This window comes from Ovis aries, chromosome 22, assembly GCF_016772045.2.
Source record: "Ovis aries strain OAR_USU_Benz2616 breed Rambouillet chromosome 22, ARS-UI_Ramb_v3.0, whole genome shotgun sequence".
NCBI classification, from domain to species: Eukaryota; Metazoa; Chordata; class Mammalia; order Artiodactyla; family Bovidae; genus Ovis; species Ovis aries.
Window position 1 is genome coordinate 36745281 of NC_056075.1, and position 23234 is coordinate 36768514.

A 23234-nucleotide genomic window follows, 5' to 3' on the forward strand; every position below is an offset into this window, starting at 1 on the left:
CTGTCTGTGGCACTCCCCAGGCAAGAATACTGGGGTGGGTTGCCATTTCCTTCTCCAGGGGATCTTCCCAACTCAGGGATCAAACCCAGGTCTCCAGCATTGCAGGTGGATTCTTTACTGAGTTAGCCACCAGGAAGGCCCCAAGCACTGCCATGGGTTTTTCCTAACAGAAACAAACCTGATCACATCCATCCTCTGAAGAGCTTGGGTGGTTCTCCCTGATCTGTGGAATAAAGTCTCAACTCCTTGCTCTGGCCCATGAGCCCCATCCCGGTCGGAAATCTATGAGCCCTGCTATCCCTCTTGGCCCCTTGAGGATTGAGAAGTAGACCAGGGTCTGGATCAAGGCGAGGCCCACCCCTCAGGGGAAGCCCAGCTCATCCACTCAATCTTTATCCTGCTCAGATGCTTGATACCAACCGTAACCGCAGTGATGTCAGGGAGAGGGACACAGGCACATCTCCCAATGCTGCCCCCCTCCAAGGGGATGCCGCAGCCTACCCCACAACACAAAAAGGCCCGACGTTCCAGAGGAAAACAGCACCTGTCAGAGACGGGAAATGTCAGGGCAGGGAACGTGGTGGTATGTGGTCTGTAAATCATGTTCATGGAGGGAATGTGAAAATCAAATTTGTCTTAATAGAAATTAAAAACAAAGAAAAATAATGGATGCCAAATGGTGGAGAGATTACTCCACCACATCCCAGTGTGCCTCCCAGGGGGAGAGTCACACCTGCCTGCACTCCGGGGTCTGTACCCTATCCTGGTCTGTTAACCCTTTGCAGTCCTCAGTGCCCAGGGGCGCTCACTTCCTATCTCTCTGGGCCTCTCCAGTGTTCACAGCTTTTTGGAACAGAGTGACATAAAGGACCGCCTCTGCCCCCTGCCCGACTCAGGGACCCCTGATTTTCCTTCCTCTTAACAGATAGTTGCAACTTGGGCAGCCCAAACTCTGCATCCTGTGAGTCTCTATCAGCCAACAGTGGTTATTCACTGGCTCCAATCTCACTTGCACTTTCCCAGCTCCAGATGGTAGAGAATCTGTTTGCAAAGCAGGAGACCCAGGTTTGATCGCTGGGTCGGGAAGATCCCCTGGAGAAGGCACTGGCAACCCACTCCAGTATCTTTGCCTGGAGAATCCCATGGACAGAGGAGCTTGACAGGCTACAGTCCATGGGCTCACAAAGAGTCAGACACGACTGAGTGACTAACACTTCCTCCAAATGTCTTTCATCTACCAGGGACCCTCCAACCTCCTCCTACATACATGGCCCCACTTCTTCCTGGATGCACCCATCTCCCATCCCCAGCACACAGCACAGAACCAATTCCCATCACGTGTGACCTAGGATGGGAAGGGTGATCCAGAGAACAGTGACAATACAGGGGACATCATTATATTAAATAATATGTGTGTAGGAAATGTACCTCCTAAGGGAATTTGTATGTGATCAAACATGTTTAGGAATGATGAATATGTGTTTAAGTGGTAGAAATAGGTTGAACTGGACCAGTCGTATTAAAATTAATCAAGTATGTCCAAGTTAGCAAAATGCAGAAAACAGGAAAACCAATACAGTTTCTGAATTTTGACAAACATCTTAGGAAGACCATTGTCGACAGAGGAATATCAAAGAAGAAGAAACTCGTTTTGCCATTTTAGGGACCACAGCGGAGACAGGAGGACCAGGGTGGAGCTGGAGATGAGCCCAGAGGACAGTCGCTGGGATCACCTGGGGAGAGATGCAGCCTGCATCTCACCCTGCCCATTGTGTCCATCACTGCCGTGGCCACGAAGACCACAAGTGCATGTCAGCTCTCAGCGCTCATCAGCCGTGGCCAATCAGCACCACTTGCCATGGCAGCGTCTCCTCCTCCTAGGAGACCTTCATCATTCAACTTCCAGGGCCCATGCTTTTCCTCTCCTTCACTCGCACAGCATCCCAGGCTTTTCCTTTTCTTCTTTCTCTTCTCCACAAGCTCCAAATGTGGCTGTACCCAAGGCTTTAATCAGCAGACATGTGTTTTCCATCAACACTCTTTCCTTGAGGGAGTCTCTTCCATCTTCTCTTTTTCACCCATGCCACGCAGCTTGTGAGATCTTAGTTCCCTGACCAAGGCTCAAACCTGTGTCCCTTGCAGTGGAAGCGAGAGGTCCTAACCACTGGACCGCCAGGGAATTCCCTCTTCTATTTTCTCGGCTTTAAACCCCATTGATGTGTGAAAGCTCCCACCTTGATATTTCTAGCCCAAGCCCCCCACCTCCACTTGCACGTGTAATAGGCAACTCTGATAAACAGGCCCCCTCACCTCCCCTTCTTCCAGTCATCTGCACCTCAGTAACTGTTAACTTCATCTTTCCAGTTGCTTGAATCAAAAATGCCAGCATCTTTTTTACTCATCTCTTTTACATCCTATATCCAGTTGCAAGAATACCCAGAGCCTACATTCCCACTTCTCACCACTTCCACCCCATCGTACTGACCCAAACCAGCAATGTCCCCCATCTACACCTCGAGACGGCTTCCAAATTGGTCTCACTGCCTAGGCCATTCCCCATCAAAGTCTCTTCTCAGCACAACCACTGGGCTCCTTTAAAAATGTAAGTTAGATCATGCCATTATGTCCACTCAAGACCCTTATTTCCTGTCTCAGAGGTAAAGCTGGAATCCCTGACTGAGGCCCTCCCTGGCCTCACCTCCCAGCTATGGGGCCTCGCTGCTGGACCTCTAACACTCAAGGCAACACCTACCTCAGGACCTTTGCACTAGCTGCTCCTCCACCCAGGACGCACTTTTTCAGATATCCACATGGCTTGATCACCCACTCTCCTCAGGGTGCTGCAAGTGTCCCCTTCTTTGTGAGGCCTCCCTGGACTTCCTATTTTCACCTCGAACCCCATCACTCCCTGTCTTCCATTCAGCTTTTTAAATTTTTAAAACTTTATTTAAATTTTTTATTTATTGATTTAGCTGGGCTGGGCCTTAGTTGTGGCACACGGGATCTCTGGTCTTCATTGTAGCATGCAGGATCTTTTAGTGGTGGTATGAAAAACTCTTGGTTGCAGCATGTGGGATCAAGTTCTCTGACCAGGGATCAAACCCAGGCCCCCTGCATCGGGAGCATGAAGTCTTAGCCACTGGACCAACAGGGAAGTCCCTCCCCCCATTCATCTTTATTTTTCCTCTGTACCATTTATCATTTATTTGTCAAATTGTGTATACACACACACACACACACACACACACACACACACAAGAATGTAAGCTCCACAAGGACAGGAATTTCTATGTCTTATTCACTGCTGTATTTTCAGGTCTAGGATAGATGCTAAATAAATATCTGTTGGCTGCTTTGTAGTTACACATTGGCTCATCTGTGTCACTTGCCATCTTGACCCCATGGGACCTCAGGGGACAGGATAACTAGTCACATCCTACCACAGCACCCACAGTGGATTGACCTGTCCACCTTTTCTGTGCCTGTTATATCTCAGGATTTCCAGAGCCTACCTGTGTGTGTGTAAGTCGCCTAGTCATGCCCGACTCTTTGCAACCCCATTGATGATAGCCTGCCAGTCTCCTCTGTCTGTGGAATTCTCCAGGCAAGAATACTAGACTGGGTAGGCATTCCCTTTTCCAGGGCATCTTCCTGACCCAGGGATCAAACCTGGGTCTCCCACATTGCAGGCAGATTCTTTACCATCTGAGAATCCAGGGAAGCCCCTAGTTACCTGGAGCCTGGAAAAAATGTGAGTAAATGCTTATTGAATTAGTGAAATCCAGATAATTCAGGTCAAAGAGAAACCTGAATTAAATGAGATAACAAGAAATCACAGATGTTGGTTCAGTTCAGTTCAATTCAGTCACTCAGTCATATCCGACTCTTTGTGACCCCATGAATTGCAGCACGCCAGGCCTCCCTGTCCATCACCAACTCCCGGAGTTCACCCAAACCCATGTCCACTGATGGACATCTAGCCATCTCATCCTCTGTCGTCCCCTTCTCCTCCTGCCCCTAATCCCTCCCAGCATCAGAGTCTTTTCCAATGAATCAGCTCTTGGCATGAGGTGGCCAAAGTACTGGAGTTTCAGCTTTAGCATCATTCCTTCCAAAGAACACCCAGGACTGATCGCCTTTAGAATGGACTGGTTGGATCTTCTTACAGTCTAAGGAACTCTCAAGAGTCTTCTCCAACACCACAGTTCAAAAGCATCAGTTCTTCAGCGCTCAGCTTTCTCCAGAGTCCAACTCTCACATCCATACATGACTACTGGAAAAACCATAGACTTGACTAGATGGACCTTTGTTGGCAAAATAATGTCTCTGCTTTTGAATATACTACTTAGGTGGGTCATAACTTTCCTTCCAAGGAGTAAGCGTCTTTTAATTTCATGGCTGCAGTCACCCTCTACACTGATTTTGGAGCCCCCCAAAATAAAGTCTGACACTGTTTCCACTCTTTCCCCATCTACTTCCCATGAAGTGATGGGACCAGCCCAGCGTTTCTCATGATGTACTCTGCATATAAGTTAATAAGCAGGGTGACAATATACAGCCTTGACGTACTCCCTTTCCTATTTGTGGGTTAAAAGATCCCTATTCATGTTCTTCCCATCCACTGGTGTTTGTTCTGGCAACTGCGTCACTATGCATAACACACAGCACCAGTATTTCACTGTGGGTACAGGAAGCTGTCCACCTAAGTTTACCAAGGATGTGGAGTTCCTGAGTTTCTGCCCACACTCATACTGGCTCCTGCCACCATCCACACATGAACTTTGTCCATCATGAGTGGAGGGGGCTCAGGATAGGTCATCATATGCCATGGATTCTAGTCTTCCCTCCACACTTAAGTATGACTTTACTCTTTGTGATTCTCTATTTTTTCATCTGAAGTTAATTCTTTTACAATGAAACAATAACTGGCTTGTGAGTTTGGGAGAAAAGATTCAGGATTAGCTGTTAAAGGAGATGTATGGTTTATGAACACATAGAAAGCCAAGATCACTAGCACTCACAGGGGACTGATAGAGGAAAAGCTCTGTCAGATCAATGTGTTTCCTTCTTTGATGGGATTATTAGGCTGTATAGAAATGAAGCAGATCAAAGATTAATGAATTCAGTTGGTAAGTTCAGAGGAGGCTGACCTATGGATTGAATGCATGGACTACTGAGCCAGGTGTAAGGAAGTTGTTTCTACAATATATAAAGAGTACTTACAAATAAATAATAAAAAGATAACCCAGTGTTAAAATGGGCAGAGGATAAGAATAGACATTTTTCCAAAGAAATTTTACAAATAACCAATCAGCAAATGAGAAGATGCTATCATTAAGCATCCATGAAAAGCAAATCAAAACACAATGACATATCACTTTACACCCAGGAGAAAGACTATAATCAGAAAGACAGATTAACAGCTGTTGGCCAGGTTGTGGGGGAATAAGCACCCTCATACACTGCTGGTTGAGATATAAAATGGTACAGTGGCTTTGGAAAACAATCTGGCAGTATTTCAAAAAGTTAAACACAGAGTTACTGTGACCCAGAAATTCCACTCCAAGGTATATACTCAAAAGAAGTAAAAAATGCATCTGCACAAAAACATGTATGTAAATGTTCACATCAGCATTATTCATAACAACCAATAAGTGGAAACAACTCAAATGCCCACCGACTGACTAATGAATAAACAAACTGTGGCTTCTCCATACCATGCCATAACTGAGCAACAGAAAGTAGTCAAGTACTGGCATCTGCTCTATATGGATGAACCTTAAAAACATTGCACTAAATGAGAAAAAAACAAGTTACAAAATGCCACATCCTGTGTGATTCCATTTATATGAAGTATCCAGAATAGGCAACTCTTAGTATCAGAAAACCACTGGTGTTTCCCATGGTGGGGGTTTGGGGAGGGGGAATGGAGACTGACTGCTATGGGAATAGGAGATTCCTTTTGGGGGTAATAAAAATGTTTTAAAATTGATCTGGCGATGGCTGTACAATTCCATGACACACTAAAAATCATTGAACTGTACCCTTTAAATGAAAGAATTGTATGGTATGTGAATTGTAGCTCAATAAAGTTACTATTAAAGCAGGGGGCATATCAACAAACTGGATCTCAGAACGACAAAAGGCTGTCAAATCACATCCCAGGAAGAAAAGCTGAAGACACTGGGAATAAACCAGAAGATGCTATAGTCAAATATTTAAGGGTTCAACGTGGAAAGGGAATTAGGTGCTTGGTGTGGTCTCCAAGAAGACTCTGCTCCTCCTTCTGGATTGTTCACTGCCCTCCCACCCCCAATATCTCCTACACATTTACGAGTTCCAGCTTAACTGTCACCTCCTAGGGACATTTCCCCAACTCTTTGCTGTGCACACCTGCTCATCACGACATGTTTATTTCACTACAGGGTTACAGTCTGAAGAACTCGGTGAATTACCAGCTCCATGAAGGGAGCATCTAGAATTTCAATCACCTTCGTCTCCCCAGAATTTATCACTGTGCCTGGCATAGATGAAGTGCTTAACATGTATTTATTAAATGAACAAACGAACAAGAAATATAACTATCAGAGACTACAAACAGACAGTCTGAGAGTCTGAGTTGAGAGAGACTCGGTTCTCTAAAATTGATCTGGTGATGGCTGTACAATTCCATGATACACTAAAAATCATTGAACTGTACACTTTAAATGAGTGAATTGTATGGTATGTGAATTGTAGCTCAAAAATATCATCATTAAAGTTGGGGAGCATATCAACAAACTGAATCTCAGAATGACAAAAGACTATAAAACCACATTCCAGGAAGAAAAGCTGAAGACACTGGGGGTAAACAGAAGATTCTGTAGTCAAGGGAGAGTGGAGAGAGGGAGAACCTTCTGAGAGTCAGAGTTGCCAGCAGATTGGACAAGTTGCCCTCAGTACCTCCACACCTCCCTTCATGGGAACTGTTCAAGCATGTGGGGGACAGAGGCATCAGGGAACAGAGTAATGTGCCAAAGAGATGGTTAGCCAAAGAGATGGTTAGCTGGGATCTCTTTCCCTGCTGTTGGAAATCCCATATATAGTCCATGCGCTCCAGAAAAGTCCTGAAAGGCAGATAGGCGCATGCTTAGTCACTCAGTCGTGTCCGACTCTTTGTGACCCTATGGACTGCAGCCCACCGGGCTTCTCTGTCCGTGAGGATTCTCCAGGCAAGAATACTGGAGTGGGCTGCCATGCCCTCCTCCAGGGGATCTTTCCAACTCAGGAATTGAACCAGGGTCCCCTGCTTTGCAGGCAGATTCTTTACCAGCTAAGCTACTAGAAAGAAAGTGAAGTCGCTCAGTTGTGTCAGACTCTTTGTGACCCCATGGACTGTAGCCTACTAGGCTCCTCTGTCCATGGGATTTTCCAGGCTAGAGTACTGGAGTGGGTTGCCATTTCCTTCTCCAGGGGATCTTCCCAACCTAGGGATCGAACCCAGGTCTCCCGCATTGCAGGCAGACACTTTACCATTGCAGGCAGCCACCAGGGAAGTCACTAAGCTACCAAGGAAAAAAGCTACCAGGGAAAGGCAGATAACAGAAGTAATTTGTCAGTTGAATCACCCATAAACTCTCTACCAAGCAGCAGCCACAGATAACAGAGCGCCACATCCTTCCAGATGATGGTAATGCAGCATTTCACATGGACAAATACAGCTTTAGTTAATGAGGGACGATGAACACCTCACAACCTCTCACACAGCTCATGCTTATTGGATGCTTAATGGGTGCCAGGCACTCTGCTAAAAACTTCATGTGCGTCTGATTCTCTTCAAAGCTACTGAGGCAAATACGTAATATCATTCATAGTTCATGTCACAGATGGAGAAACTGGGGTGTAGAGAATCATGTAGCCTTCTCAGACTAGCACATGGCAAAGCCCGTTCAGATCCCCTGGAACCTGAGTCCAGACTCCAGCAAAGGTTCCACTGATGCCTGCTGAGTCACTGGGTGAATGGATGAATGAGGGCTCAGCTCCCACCTGAGGAAGAACTGAGCTTTTCTTAACCAAGTGCTTTGTTTTTATCTCACAAATGCTCTATATGTTAACGTCACTCATCTGTATCTGGATCATCCTATTCCAAGGCTAAAAATGGGGTTATGTAACAGCATTTCTTCGGCTCCAATTCCCACCTGTTACTGGAAGAGTATTCCTCCAATTGAACTGAACTGAAGTCACTCAGTCATGTCCACGTCTTTGTGACTCCACGGACCATGGCCTACCAGGCTTCTCGGTCCATGGAGTTTTCTAGGCAAGAGTACTGGAGTCGGTTGCCATTTCCTTCTCCGGGGATCTTCCTAACCCAGGGATCGAACCCAGGTCTCCCACATTGCAGGCAGACACTTTCCCATCTGAGCCACCTGGGAAGCCCCTAAGTCTTCCTCCAGGGGAGCCTCAAATGCCTCCTTGGATGGGCCTCCTCTCTGTTGTCCAGGCGTTTGTCTCCCATGGAGCTGCTGCAGGGCCCTCATCACGGGAGGCAGAGCCACTCTGGGCCGTGGCCAGCCACCCCCCCCCGCCCCCGACCTTGGCTGAAGCTGACTGGCCCCTGAAGCCGCTGCGATGTTGCTACATCCACTTGGAAGGTGTGGTGCCACCTCCTGCTGGCACAGGTGCTGCCCGTGCTGGTGCCACCGCCACCGCCAGTGCTGGTGCCACCGCCCCCACGCAAGTGCCACCAACACTGCCAGCGCCGGGCTCACCGCCTCTGCTGCCGTCGCCGTCATATCACTGGAGCCACCACCATGTTGCTGGATCATCACCGTGAGCAGCTGGGCTGGCGCCCCCCTGCTCTCAGAACGGGAGGTACATGGGACAGCGAGGGGCTTCTGTCATTTGCTCAAGCCTGAGCTATAGGCAGGTGAGGGACAGACTGAGTGACATCAAAGAAAAGAAAAGAAAGTGAAGTCGCTCAGTCATGTCCGACTCTTTGCAACTCCATGGACTGTAGCCCACCAGGCTCCTCCATCCATGGAATTTTCCAAGCAAGAGTACTGGAGTGGGTTGCCATGTCCTTCTCCAGGGGATCTTCCTGGGCCAGGGTCTCCTGTATTGCAGGCAGAGACTTTACTGTCTCAGCCACCAGGGAAGCCTGAGTGACATCATGACATATTCAAAATGACCTTCTCTTCTGAGAGAAGCATCACTCTGCCCTACCTTTGGGGTTTCCTGGGAGATGACCAGTTCCTCATGCAAACAGTTTCCTGGAAAACTCAACTCATGTTCCTGATATCTCCGCATCCCACGGAGAAACAATGGAAGCCAAGCTGAGATCTGCTTCATCCCCTCCCCTTCCAGCTGATGCACAGACACTGAGACACATGTTTGTGGCTCATCTTTCAAAATCCACAGGACCTCATGGTATGCATCTGTGACCTCATTTACCCTTGACTTTGCCTTGGTTCCCTTTTAGTCCTTTTTCTTGGGTGTATCATTTTTATTATTGTATTACATGTATGTCTAAAAAAGTCCCTTTTCAAGACAGGAGAGATGACAGAAGCAAAAAGAAATTGAATGAAGAGCAGGAATGAGAACTTACATGCACATATTTGTGAAAGGAAAGCCCATTTCTAAATTTGGTGTGCTTCAATGGGGAGTCCTTTCTGAAGACTTCAAACAAGCAGAAATTCTTGGCCAAGTGACCTGGTGCATGCATGCTCATTCGCTCAGTCATGTGCAACTCTTTGTGACCCCACGGACCCCAGAAGCCAGCCAGGGTCCATGGGATTTTCCATGGGATTTTCCAGGCAAGAATACTGGAGTGGGCTGCCATGCCCTCTTCCAGGGGATCTTCCCCATCCAGGGATCGAACCCGTAACCCCTGCATCTCCTTCACTGCAGGAAGATTCTTTATTGCTGAGTCACTGCAGAAGCCCAAATGACTTGGTATTTCCACATGAAAAACAGGGCTCTCTCAGGAAGCCTTACAGAACATGAAATACAGAACAACTATTCATTCCTTGTCCTCTGTAGACAGACACGAAGAACACTGCTGTGCATGGCTGATCCTGGGCAAAGCTGGCCTTCAGGGCCCCAACCTCCTTGACCTTATAGCACCTTCAGCCTAGCCTAGAACTCCTTCCTTAAAAGAGGCTCTCATTAAGCCCTGGGTAGACCACAGGAGACAACTCATGTCTCTGCCATGTGCTGGCCCTATGCTAAGCACCACAACATCAAGTGATTTAATAACAGCGTCACCACCCTCCAGGGCCTCACCATCCAGAGAGGAGAAAACTGAAACCACACACCCAGGCTTATCAGCATGGCAGCCACTTATAATGGGAGGCAGCGTACGTGGGTGGTTCTAGGTGAACGGTGGTTAGTGCACGTGCTCCAGTCCTCTTTCACGCACCTTAAACATGCACCTTGAGTGTCCTCATCAGTAGTGAGCACCTACCTACAACAGCAAAAGCACTTACCCTTGGCTGGCAAACAGAAGGCCCTCAATAAAAGGGACCTTGTACCATGATGCTTTTGAACTGTGGTGTTGGAGAAGACTCTTGAAAGTCCCTTGGACTGCAAGGAGATCCAACCAGTCCATCCTAAAGGAGATCAGTCCTGGGTGTTCACAGGAAGGACTGATGTTGAAGCTGAAACTCCAATACTTTAGCCACCTGGTATGAAGAGCTGACTCATTTGAAAAGACCCTGATGCTGGGAAAGATTGAGGGCAGGAGGAGAAGGGGACAACAGAGGATGAGATGGTTGGATGGCATCACCAACTCAATAGACATGGGTTTGGGTGGACTCCGGGAGTTGGTGATGGACAGGGAGGCCTGGCATGCTGCAGTTCATGGGGTCGCAAAGAGTCAGACACAACTGAGCAACTGAACTAAACTGAACTGAACCATGATTACACTCTGATTACTGAGAAGAATGTGAGACTCTGCAGGGGGATACAAAAGAGAGAAAGGTCAATCTAACATGGGGGTGCCAGGAGAAGCTTGGTGGAGGAGGTGGCACAGTGAGTAGGTGGTTTGACAGGCAAACAAGGTGGAGAAAGGCATTCTAAGGATAAAGAAGAATCTGTTCAAAGGCCCTGAGCCTTGAAACATCCTGAAATGTCGATAGAACTGCCAGTACGTCAGGATGACCAGAGTAAGAGTTTAAGGTCAAAGAAAACAATGGAAAAACAAAATCAGATTTGCCTTTCAGAAAGGCTTAGGTAATATCTGTGTGTGCTAAGTTGCTTCAGTTCTCTGCAACTCCCTTGGAATGTAGCCCACCAGGCTTCTCTGTTCGTGGGCAAGAATACTGGAGTGTGTTGCCATTTCCTTCTCCAGGGGATCTTCCCGACCCAGGGATTGAACTTGCATCTCTTATGTCTCCTGCATTGGCAGGTGGGTTCTTACCACTAGTGCCACTTGGGAAGCCCCAGATACAGCTGAACATAATTCCAGTTTTCCAGGGCCGCCACTGTAATGATCAGTTATCATGCATACAGTCGGGAGATATTAATGCCAGAGGACTTCTTGTAATTCACATGTTCTTTCCTCTGTTGGCAAGTTCTCAAAAGAGTTTTCTCTGTTTCAGTTTTAGTAACTAATTGGCTTCTTGTTCCATGCTGGTTTAGTGGCTGCATTAGGTTTTCTTTACCACTAATATCCAACAGAATGATTTTTAAATGCTCATCTTCCTAACCACAAGGCCAGTCTTAAGTGGCCGCTTCCTGAGCGTTCCTTAAGAACCAGAGAGCAATCAGTTGGCCTCAGAGGACACACCCAGCCACAGCGGTCTTGCAGATCAGGATTTGAGACAGAGGCAGATGCGGGAGGCAAAGCACAGACAAGGGTCAGTACTGGGGCCAGAAGTGGAACCACATCCCAGGATAGAAGCAGTACGAGGAAACACAGGAAGCCGCTGAAGAAGAGGAAAAAGAGCACGTGCTGCGGCACAACATGGACGGACAAAAACGTAAAGTGGATCTTTTCAGGGAATTTAGTGACAAAGGGGGCTTCCCTGATGGCTCAGGCGGAAAAAAATTCACCTGCAATGCAGGACACCTGGCTTCGATCCCTAGGTCGGGAAGATCCCCTGGAGGATGGCATGGCAACCCCCTCCAGTATTCTTGCCTGGAGAATTCCATGAACGGAGGAGGCTGGCGGGCTACAGTCCATGGGGGTTGCAGAGAGTCAGACACAACTGAGCGACTAACACTTTCACTTTTTCTTTTTTCAGTGACAAAGGTGGTCCCTGGAGGGAAAGTGTGAGACAGGCAACTAAACTGGTTGAAAATGTCTAGATTAATCTGCTTATTCACCATTCATGAGGTCAGCCTATTAGTCAAGTCCATTAATTCTCTTTGTTCAAATATGTCCTGGGTATTGAGAAAATAGCTTAACACCACAGAACAGCACATGGTCTCCAACCGAGAAGAACCTGGGACAGCGGGGAGGGAACTTAGCACCATCCAGCACCTGATATATGCTAGATATCGCCCTCGGTGTGCTCGGTACACTGTCTCCTTTATTTTCACAACACTCCTTGATAAAACCAATAGACAGTCTGTTTTTTCTGGCCCTACTTCTCACTATCCCACGTTAGAGAAAACAGGGGCAGCAGGTGGGAAAGGCATCATTGTGTGAAGAAAGGAAGCTGCAAACTTAAAGTTTCAGACACCCATCACCCGAATCTCCCATCTCCTTCTTAGAACTGCAATCCTGGGGTCTGGTCTTAGATTTTCATAAGCATGGCTTTTTTCAGTTCACGTTTTCCCCTTTAACACAGCACTGCTCCCCAAACCCCATGTATTAATCCAGTCATTCCTTGTCTACTAGGCCTGCTAATAGGCTCAGTTAGCGTGTGTGTGTGTGTGTGTGTACGTGCGCACACGTGCGTGCCTGCGCACACACTCAAGTGCTAGTAGGTTGAATTCAGGCACAAATCGGCCAGGGTGTCAACTCCAAATTCTAGACACTGATGTCCTATCACTGTTACTGGACGGCCTTTCTGTGTCATAGTTGCTGTAGCCCAGGGCCCCAGCACCAGCGGTATTTTGCTTGATTTAAGTTGTTAAAAAAAAAAAAAAAAAGGAAAGAAAAAACAAAAAATAAGATAATCATATCACCCCATCATGTGGCACATCAACTTAGTACATATTTCACAGTCAACTAATAAATTCAAAGAGCGCTGTAGAAACAATGTAAGTAAGCATGAGAAATAGCAGGATCTCTATCAATCACTCTTTGCTTCTCAGTGATTTTTCTCCTGAAAAATCAAACAATAAATTATTTATTCAGCTCCTACTATGTGCCAGGTTCTCTATATCCCGTGGAACATGTTAGGGTTTTTTGCTGTTATCTTATCTTCAGTGAAAGGTTAAAGGCATTGATTAAAGCACTGATGCTTTAGCTGTTTTCTCCTCAAGGAATTTTATTATTATGAATGTCTTCAGAAGCTTAATGCGTTGATGGCTATGCAGAGCTTTCTGGGTCTTTTTCGCTTTGTTTTGTTTTCTTCTACTATTGTTTTTCACCTAAAACTTTTCTTTCCCTACCCTCTGATTTTTTAGGGAGAAAAAAATATCTAGCATCTGGGGTCTGAGACCACTTGAAATGTCTGGGCTGAGGATTGCTAATGACCTCCCAGAGATAACCCAAACTGCTGATTTAGCAAAGCCCATTCTTGACCTTGACACAAGACAAGACAGGCAAAGGGGAAGGACTTGGGAGGGAGCCCTGAAAGAAAAAGGATCATAGAAGCGCTCAGATCTCTCCAGGCCCCCTCCCCCATTCAGCAAACACCTGGCTGAGTTGGAAAACATGACCGGCCCAACCTTCCTATTGGCATCAATTGAAGCTGTCAGCTCCCGGCTTGTCACCAGTTGCACTGGGAGGCCCCGGGCAGCCACAAGAGCCCTAATTAGGCAGAAATGACACTTCTACAACTGACCTGCCAGGACCTTTGGCAAACCATTTAACATCATTAGTTAACATTTTTTAAAAGTGTGAATGTAAATGAACAGCCAGCGGCTTTCAATGGAGTTTGTCGGTGGCATCTCTCCCCCCTTCCCTGCTCACTCTTTCTGGTTACATGAATAGTCCGCTTGTTTTCTCCAGAATTGGGTGGGGTGGGAGGGGGTGGTGTACTGGGGAAGAAGAAGAGGACCAGTCCTCTGAGAGGAGAGATGTGTTAAAGCATAAACAAGCTTGGCTGAGGGGAGAGACCATCTCTTCCTGCCTTAGCCCGGTGCCTGGAGAGCAGGAGGCCGGCATACGCCAGGCAGCCTACATGGATGTCAAGTCCCGCTCCACGAGCTGTGCTTGTGAGCGTGGACCCCGACCACCCTGGGTTTCGGGTAGGTGGGAAATGACTTCATGAGCCAAGTGCCTGAGATCCTCTTTCTCTCATACCTCTCACCACGTGTTGGGATTCTGAACAAGCCACTCTGAGCAAGCCACGATTTAGCAAATACCTTAGGACGACGTGTGCACATATGCACAAGTACCTCATCCCTCTCTAAAGGAATGGAGTGCTGGGGGTGACCACTTCAGACGCGCTTGATACTTACACACATCAGCTCATTTCCTACCTGAAGCGGTCATCTCCCACCTGGAATCACACTTCATTTTGTTCTTTGCTGTACACCCACAGAATCTGTATACGCCAACACTCTCCATCTGTAGGAGGGGGAAGAGAGTTACACTGTGAACACATCACTTCGGGTGCCTCCAGGCTGCTCTCAAACTGTGTGCTCAGGGGGCCAGACAGGCTGAGAGGCAGCCCAGGGTAGAAGGGAAGCCACCGTTTGCGGGGGAGGGGGCAGGGGAGCAGTTGCTGTGGGCCTTTGACTTACCACCTATTCCTTGTGGGGCCCTGGGCAAGGTGCTTTGCCCTGAATCTCAGATGTTTTCATCTGTAAGATAGAGATAATGCCTTACTACTTCAAGTGAGGGGAAAAAAAAACAACATGGAAATATCATGAGAACTGGAAAGTGGTGGATGAAAGTAAGGAGTCCGGACGCTTAGGAGCTGCCAAAATCGAGGTTCTCATCTATCATTTGGGGATTCCCTGGTGGCTCAGAGGGTAAAGCATCTGCCTGCAATGCTGGAGACCCGAGTTCGATCCCTGGGTTGGGAAGATCCCCTGGAGAAGGATATAGCAACCCACTCCAGTATTCTTGCCTGGAGAATCCCATGGACAGAGGAGCCTGGCGGGCTACAGTCCACGGAGTCGCAAAGAGTCAGACCCGACTGAGCGACTTCACTCATCTATCATTTATCTTGGAGATTTGAAATTGCCAATCTGTCCTCTGGACTCCCAAGCCAGGCTCCACAAAGCCACAGCACCACCAGCACCTCCCAGATCCCTCCCTACCCCACTTCCGCTTCTGCCTATTCTCAAAAGGGCTGCAAGTATCCAGTTAGCCCCAGAGTTGTTGATTTTTTCCTTAAGATGTTATGGAAAAATCCCAACGAACTTTTGGGCCAACCCAGTACTATACAGAAAAGTGCATGGGTGCTAAACAAATGTGGCTGTATCAGCCACTTCGTCTCTCTGCTGGATCCTTAAACAGTACAAGAAGGGGAGCATGGTCTTGTTCATGTCTGGGTTTCCAAGAGCCCCAAGGACAGTGGTAGGTACACAGCTGTTTGCTGTTTAGTCCTTCAGTCGAGTGCAACTCTTTTGTCACCCCGGTGTACTGGGGCCTGCCAGATTCCTCTGTCCATGGGATTTGGCAGGCAAGAATACTGGAGTGGGTTGCCACTTCCTCCTCCAGCGGACCTTCCTGACCGGGGGATCAAACCCACATTTCATCTTCTGCACTGAAGGCAGATTCTTGACCGTGAAGCCCTCAGGGAAGGTACTCAGAAGATGCACAAAAAACGTCTAAGTTGAAAGGCAATTGCCCTGTCCAGACCTGTGCTTAGGGCAGCCAGGATGCGTGCGCTTTAGAAAGGCAGCAGAGACCATCAGTATTACTTGTCCCTGAATTAAAGACGAGTAAAATCAAGCGGGCAGCAGCAGCGTGTGGTGGAGAATGCCTGTAAGTAGTCATGAGAGAGGAGTGAAAGAAAACAATCTTAGTTTTGGGGCGGAAAGCGAAAGAAAATACGGGGGAAAATGTCCTTAATAACAGTAAATGGGAAAGGGAGAGAGCAGCTCGTCGTGATGGAGCATTTAGTGCTTTTAAGCTAAATACCTCAGCATATTAAGCAAATAGAGAAAAGCCGGCTAGTGGATGTCAGCAAATTGAACCGACGGGTGCGCAGGAAGCCAATAGGAGGTGGCTGGCGGTGACCCTTTTCCCCATCACGTGCCTGCTCCGCGCCGGCTTGTTTGGTGTTGCTTCGTCCCTCCAGCTGCGGAGCTTATTGAAAAGCTCTCGCTCCCTGCCTGGTTTTGGCACATTTTCTGCAGGTGCCTCCTACTGCGGCCACAATGGGCTGCTAGGGAGGTTTAGACCTGTCAACAGCGACCGGGGAGGGGGTGCGGGGGGTGGCTGTGGGGGAAGCACGGCCATTGTCTTAAAGGGCCAGCGACATTGTGCGCCGCCGCCGCGGAGCCCGCAGCCCCGCACCTGCTAATGAGACGAGTCCTTTTCTCCCGCTCTTTCTCTCTTTAATGATTTAACTTGATCGCTTTGGTTCCTTTCTGGAAGGGGAATTGCTCCATTGATCATATAAAGTAATTGCCCGTAAAACATGGCTCTGCAACGACTGCTACTTCCCTGGCTGAAAATGTCACAGCAATTGAAAAGCTCTTAGCCCAGTTCAAGAATGGGGTTGCTCAAGAGAACAATCTTTGCATAGGTTCCCGCCGCCTCCTCCCCGCGCTGGCGTGTTGCGAAAGTTACAAGTTTTGGGTGCGCTCTGTGGATCTGTAGGACAATTTCCCTTCCCTGTAGCGAAGCATGATTTTGCCTGAGACTGTGGGACATGACCCACATTGAGCTAAAAACAGCCTCAACCTGAATACTGGATATATTCGTTGAAGCCCAAGAAACTGTTTTCTGATTCACCCCTGGCTTTCTTTTTTCAGAAGCCCTGAATTCCGGCGCGGGGGGCACCGGGGGGTGTGACGCCCACGTGGGCCGAGCTGATTGAGGAGAGCATTCTTCCTCAGTTCCTGTCACCTAGGAAGACAGTCTCTCTGTCTAGGGGTAGCAGGGGCCTTCGCTTGGAAAGAGGAATCGATTTTCTAATTGCTTAAGATTTGCTGATTTTTTCCAGAACTGTCACTTGGCGGCAGCAGTGACACACTGTGGGAACGGGGACCACACACTTAAGGAGTTTTCATAAATAACTTTATTAGTCATTGCTGCACCAACGTAAGGGAGTAATTCACCTGGGGAAAAATTACTTTGTCGTAGGCATGAAGCTGCTAACCAAATAAACAGTGGTTTGTGATGGTTTCATTTTCCTCTGACAAGTGAAAGCTTAAGTTTGTATCTGAATAAGAGAGAGAGAGAGAGGGTTATTTTTCCCCCCAGTTGGTGGGAAGCACCACTTGCTAAATGAGATGCTGCCAAGTTACTAATTTGGGAACCAAGCTTCAGGTGAATCACCTTCCAACTGGATGAGCCATAAATATTTTTTGTAGCTGATGAAGGGCAGAAGACATGCTTGTTATTGTACTTAAAAAAAAAAAAAGGCAAAAACATCTGCCTGCTTACTTGAAAGAGTATAGGGAGCTTGGCTATAAAAAGGTCATTTTAAAAGTATAAATCTGAAGAAAGCCATAGAACTTTTTACATCTAAACCCTCTAAAAGGTCGTGGTACAAGCTTCATAACTATAAACAGGTACAACACTTTTTTCTTGGAATTTTGGATTTTAGACTTTTTAAATTTTTAAATATTGTCGGAATATACATGATACCAGGGCAATTACATATATTATACCAAAATACACTATATATATAATAAAAGGTGTTTTCCCTTTATCTACACATATGATGAAGAAAATTTGAAAACTCTTTATGTTTAAACCCGTTAAATAAACTGATTCCTGCATAAAAAGAATTACGTTCATCAATCAATCTTTCATCAGCAACAGGAATTTTTTTTTTCTATGTGCTTATTATAAGGGAAGATCTTTTTCTTTTTGGGGGGAGAGAGATCTGTAAAATGAGGGAGTGGACGTTCTGCCCGGCTCTGTGATTTACCTGTTTATGAGAATGATTCCTATCATGGCAAATAGTGAGATGAACACTAAACATGATCACACAGTTATTTCTAGCTGCTCTCCCTATTAGACAGGCAGTCAAGACAAGAGGAAAAGTGGGTTGAGTTAAGTAAGGCCCTGAGGCCAAGACCAGATCCCAGATATGTAAAGCATAGCAGGAGCAGAATAGTGCTGGGAAGGTGGCGTTCACGATGGGGGTGGGGTGGGGTAGGAGGGTGGCTGGCCTGCGGCTGATGCCCTGCCCGGCGTCCTCTATGTGAACTCGTGGAGCGGGAGCCTGTATGGACCCTATTGACACTGGTTCACCATATTTCTGGAAGGGGGAAGAGAAAGAATATTTGAAATGGAAGAAAATAAGCCAAACCAGCACATCATCAGGGAATGAATATAAAATCTGCCCGAAGCCAGGACTGGTTTCACTTTTGCATCTTCCCTGCAAGAGGTCTGCATAGAATTCCAAAGTTCAGAGACAACAAAACGGGGCTGCACATCCTATTCCTCATGTAGATCTTCATAGCATATGTTAAACCACCTGACTTTACAAAGTAGAACTTAACCTTGGGTTACATGTGTTTGAACTTCATACTAAAGAGAGTTTGTTGAGATGTTTGGCATGTCTTGTTTGTTTTGCTTTTTGGTTTGGGCAGGGGTTGTTTCTTTTGTTTTTAGCCGTGCCATGCGGCTTCTGAGATCTTAACTCCCCAACCAGGGATGGAACCTGGGCCTCTACAGTCAATGTGCAGAGTCCTAACCACTGGACTGCCAGGGAATTCCCAGACTCATGTTAAAAAAAAAAAAAAAGAAAAGAAAAAAGAATGCATTTTAAGGTGCTATATCATCTCTATGTCTATGCACACCTATCCAATGAACGGTGCATGCTTACTGTTCTGAAAGGGAAGACCTAACATGCTTCATAATCAGATTCTGTAAATTTACTTTCGCAATGAAAGCCACAGGCTTCTCAGCCTGAGCCCTTTATTTACTCAGTGTTCACGGATTACATCCACTAAAAGTTAACACACAGAAATGTTAAGACCCTTTGTGCTTAAATAAAAAGTTAACACCAGGCAGTTGGGTAACAGTACCTGTTGAAATGTTTGTATTCTCTATATAAGGTATGCTTGCTTTCCAGTTAGAAAAGGATGTCAATTCGAAACTTGCTTTATAGTTCCTGAATTAATATAGAACCACCAGCTAAGGAAAGAAAAAGATTTTACTCTTTTATCCCTTGGTTCAATGCATGGATCATCCAGAGAGACACTTCAGCTGCAGTTTTTCATGACTAAGACATCACAGATGCTATACAAGCAGGGACTTCACTCCCCTCCCCCATGAAAAGCTCGAGCCTACTTTTCTTGTGCCTTACAATTTCCTTGCTGCAAAGTTTCCTTCCTTTCAAAAGTCAGAAAGCACTAAGTGCTCCCATACTGGTTTTCTCCAGTTTGTTTGATACAGGCCCCTTTCCTCCCATCATATTCTTTCAGAGTTATAGCTTGTTACAAAATATCTACTTGAAATAGACACACATTAGTCATCAAAACAAGTATCACGCACCCACGGGACTAGTTTATTAAAAAAAAACAAAACACTAAAATTTTAGCTATGTGTTTTGTCAAAAATGGATGAGATAGGATGGGGTGAGGTGTACAGTCCTAAAGTCTAAATTTGGAGAGCAAGGTGAGTTGCTCATAAACATAAAAATCATGTAGGCTGACTCAGAGGTGGCAGCTGAGCCTTTACCACAGAGGGTATAGGCGTGTGTGTGTGTGCGTGTGTGTGTGTGTGTGTATGATGGTCTCTGGTCCACCAGCCAGGGTCTGGTTTTATGTCAAGCAGGGTAGTATATTTTTATCTTAGCATCAGGGCTGGGAAAAGAGTGTGAAAAGTTCAAGGCATCCCCTGGTAAGTCACAATCAAACCCAGGCAACACAGGGGAAGGTAAAATGGTTATCTTTCTAGTTAAGAAAAAAACACGCGTGGTGATTCCTTTCGTTCTCATAGGACAAATAATACTTGGAGACAAAAAGTCTATTGCAAATATAAACGAAAAGAGAGTTGTACTTTTGAATTCTTCATTTTGATTGCATTTTTGCTTTTTTAGATTTGTAATTATCCTCCAAAAAAGAAAACTAATTTTCTAACATTAGGCTTATTAGAAATATACAGAAAAAAAATTAATTGGATATCTGTATGTTTATATTTTTCTATCAATGGTCTTAGTTAAGAATTCAAAATGACTGTTTTCAGTAAAGTAATAAATGACACATAGGACAATATTCATTCTAAGCTTATAAATTGATAACTACTTTACCTATTTCAAATATTATACATTAAAAGCTTTATTTTTGTTCTTATGCTATAAAACATACTCTTTGATTCTTACCCTACAAAAGACAGCCTTTGATTTTGTATACTCAGAACAAGCACAGAAATTTTATTTTTCCCTTATATCCTGTCAGCTTGGCTATAAAGAAAAGAAAACAGTTATGATTAGGCAACCAAAGTTCAGGTCAAATCCACAAGTGAATAAAAATTCTAGTAAGGGCTGGCATGGAATAATTTTATACCCCCCAAAAAGAAATCTAGTACTAGTTCTCTCAAACAGGGACTCTAATTTTAAAATTTTAGAGGTAGAAAAATTCTTTAGAAGGTACAGACATCTACAGTTAACCGAGATGGCTCTTCTCTGTGAAATTCCCTGCCTCGTGAGTTCATTTCACAATCTTCTTCATTTTCAAATTCCCAGAAAGGTCATACAAATATATGGCCGTGAACTTTGGGAGAGATGCTTCCTTAGAAAAGTTCAGGGACATATTAAGTTACTCTGTTGGTCATAAATCAACTCACATTCTTACAACAGTCTAACAGAAGCCTTTGAACAAGTGCAGCTCCTTCTGGGAGCCGAGGAGAGGGTGAACCCTGGATTACTCTCAATCCTGCTTTCGGCCGCATCTCTGCACACAAAAAGAAATGGACACCAGTGGGCACCCTGATACTTCTATTCCAAACCTTACTTTAGCCTCAATTACTTATTTCAAATGCAAATACCATCATACAAAATCACCCTAATACACCTCAGCTCTTTATTTTTGTCCGAGTATTACTGTGTTAGATTCTCTCGTATGTTTCTTTTCCTTCTTTCCCCAATTGTATAGCATTTAAAATATGCTTATGCTGACTATAGCCCAAGACAAAGATAGGCATCACTAATGATGTACTAAAATTCCTTCCATTTAAGAGATAATATTTTAATTTTTCACCGTACTATGTCTCTCCTTCAAGTATTAATGGAAACAGTATTTGCTTTTCTGAAAAAACTGATTCTGATGATTACTACTTTCCTTTCTATGATATCCTCCTAAGGTACTGAATGCACAATCACAAAATGTAATAATTATATTACTTAATTAAAAACAGGATCCATGACCCCTTGCTAATATACAATAAAATATGTTTTTTTTAAAAAAACTATACAGGAATTGAATTTAACACATTAGATCTGCATTGGAGAATCATTTGCAAGTGTCTCCTTAAATAACTTTGGAGACCAATGATAAAAATTTACATATGATTGTCATATATGAAAGAGATGTACTTAAATCAATATTGAGGAATTTGCCTATTTTATTCACTAAAAATTCATGGGAATTTATTCCCTCAAGTCACAATTCTTCAAGAAGTAATTCTCATCACATCTATGCTGGTATTTTTTTTAATAGTCAAAGAAATTCTCAAACTTATCAAATATGAGAAAAAAGGCAAATCAAGGAATAAAAAGAGAAAACAACATGAACAACAAACAATCCTGCATTTTGCCAATAATAAATGTAAAGAGTCAAATCCTAAATTTTTGACAAGTGAATTTTTCAAATCTCCCAAATAATTTTTTGAAGGTTTAACATTACCATGAGATTCATGACCAGGCCTGTAGAAATGATCAATTACAAAGGGACAGTCTTTTGATTTTGCTAACATGAAATAATTCCTCTGAAGCAGATTAAAGTACATGTTCTAGGAAGCAAAAATTCCCTTCAGTTGGGTTCTTATGTTTAATTACAAAAGTCAAGCAATTAATTAATATTAGCTCTAACTCAAGTACAACAACAAAATAGGCAGGCTCACAACTTTCAGGGGCCAAGAGACAAACCCAATCAATACTTGTGCCAGTGATAAGAGAAAACATTTTAGCTATAATTTGATAAAACATCTAACTGGTCCTCTTAACCAGGATTCCTCTCTTCTTTGCTGCCCCCTATGTGGAAAATACATTTAACTTTTTCTTTGTTCATAATAAATGCAATTACTACATTTATTTTGCTCCTTTTATATTGAAAAAAGTAAATTAGAAAACCTGGCCTTTGTTGGATATTTTATATGCATTCATTTTGCTTTATGAGCCCCATAATTATGTCACAAAAATACTCTTTAAGTTGTATCTATTTCTATAAAGTTAAAAAGTATCTATTTAAAAATGGCAAAATAGCTTGCTTAAAAGAATTTCTTTTGCCTAATTCTTTCCTTTTCTCCTTACAGTCTGAACTCTCTGGATTAATTGCCCTGTTTCCAGTTTCATTCTGCCTATATAGAAATCGTGTGTCTACACCCTGAAAAATACCAATTAAACTGCCAGCAGCAGCATCTCCAACAGGATCTTTTGGTCTTGTGTCAAAGCCCTTTGAACAAATGACCAGAAGGCTGAATCGAAAACAGCCTTTGACAGGATGCCAGTTTTGAACACTCACTTTATGACTATGACTCCAGCTTCCTGCTACACTTGGGAAGCAAGAGAGAAATAACACATCAACTTTATAATTCTGTGAAAATGGTTAAGGTTTAAAGGTCACTAATATTGTTCTAAAGGGGGGGGGTCCCCTTATTTAATTCAATTCCATCTGAATTCCGGTAGAAAGCTAAATAAAGGTTTTCAGACAATACCACCAAACTGCAAAAAATGCTACATTTTCCTTTTCCTTAATTTCTTGGGTAATAATGACATTATTTACTATGATTGGGGCACAGCAGGAAGAAGGTCACATGGATTTTTACATTTAAATCATAGCAATTC

General features: G+C 44.8%; 1 protein-coding gene across 1 annotated transcript in view; it reads right to left on the bottom strand.

The window, feature by feature from the left end:
* The window catches only part of HSPA12A (heat shock protein family A (Hsp70) member 12A), a 178037-nt gene that overhangs the window by 148915 nt on the left and 5888 nt on the right, over nucleotides 1-23234 (bottom strand). The window contains exon 2 of the mRNA XM_027960462.2: nucleotides 14575-14662. Coding sequence (XP_027816263.1) covers nucleotides 14575-14662 — 88 coding nt within the window. The remainder of the gene's footprint in view (nucleotides 1-14574; nucleotides 14663-23234) is intronic.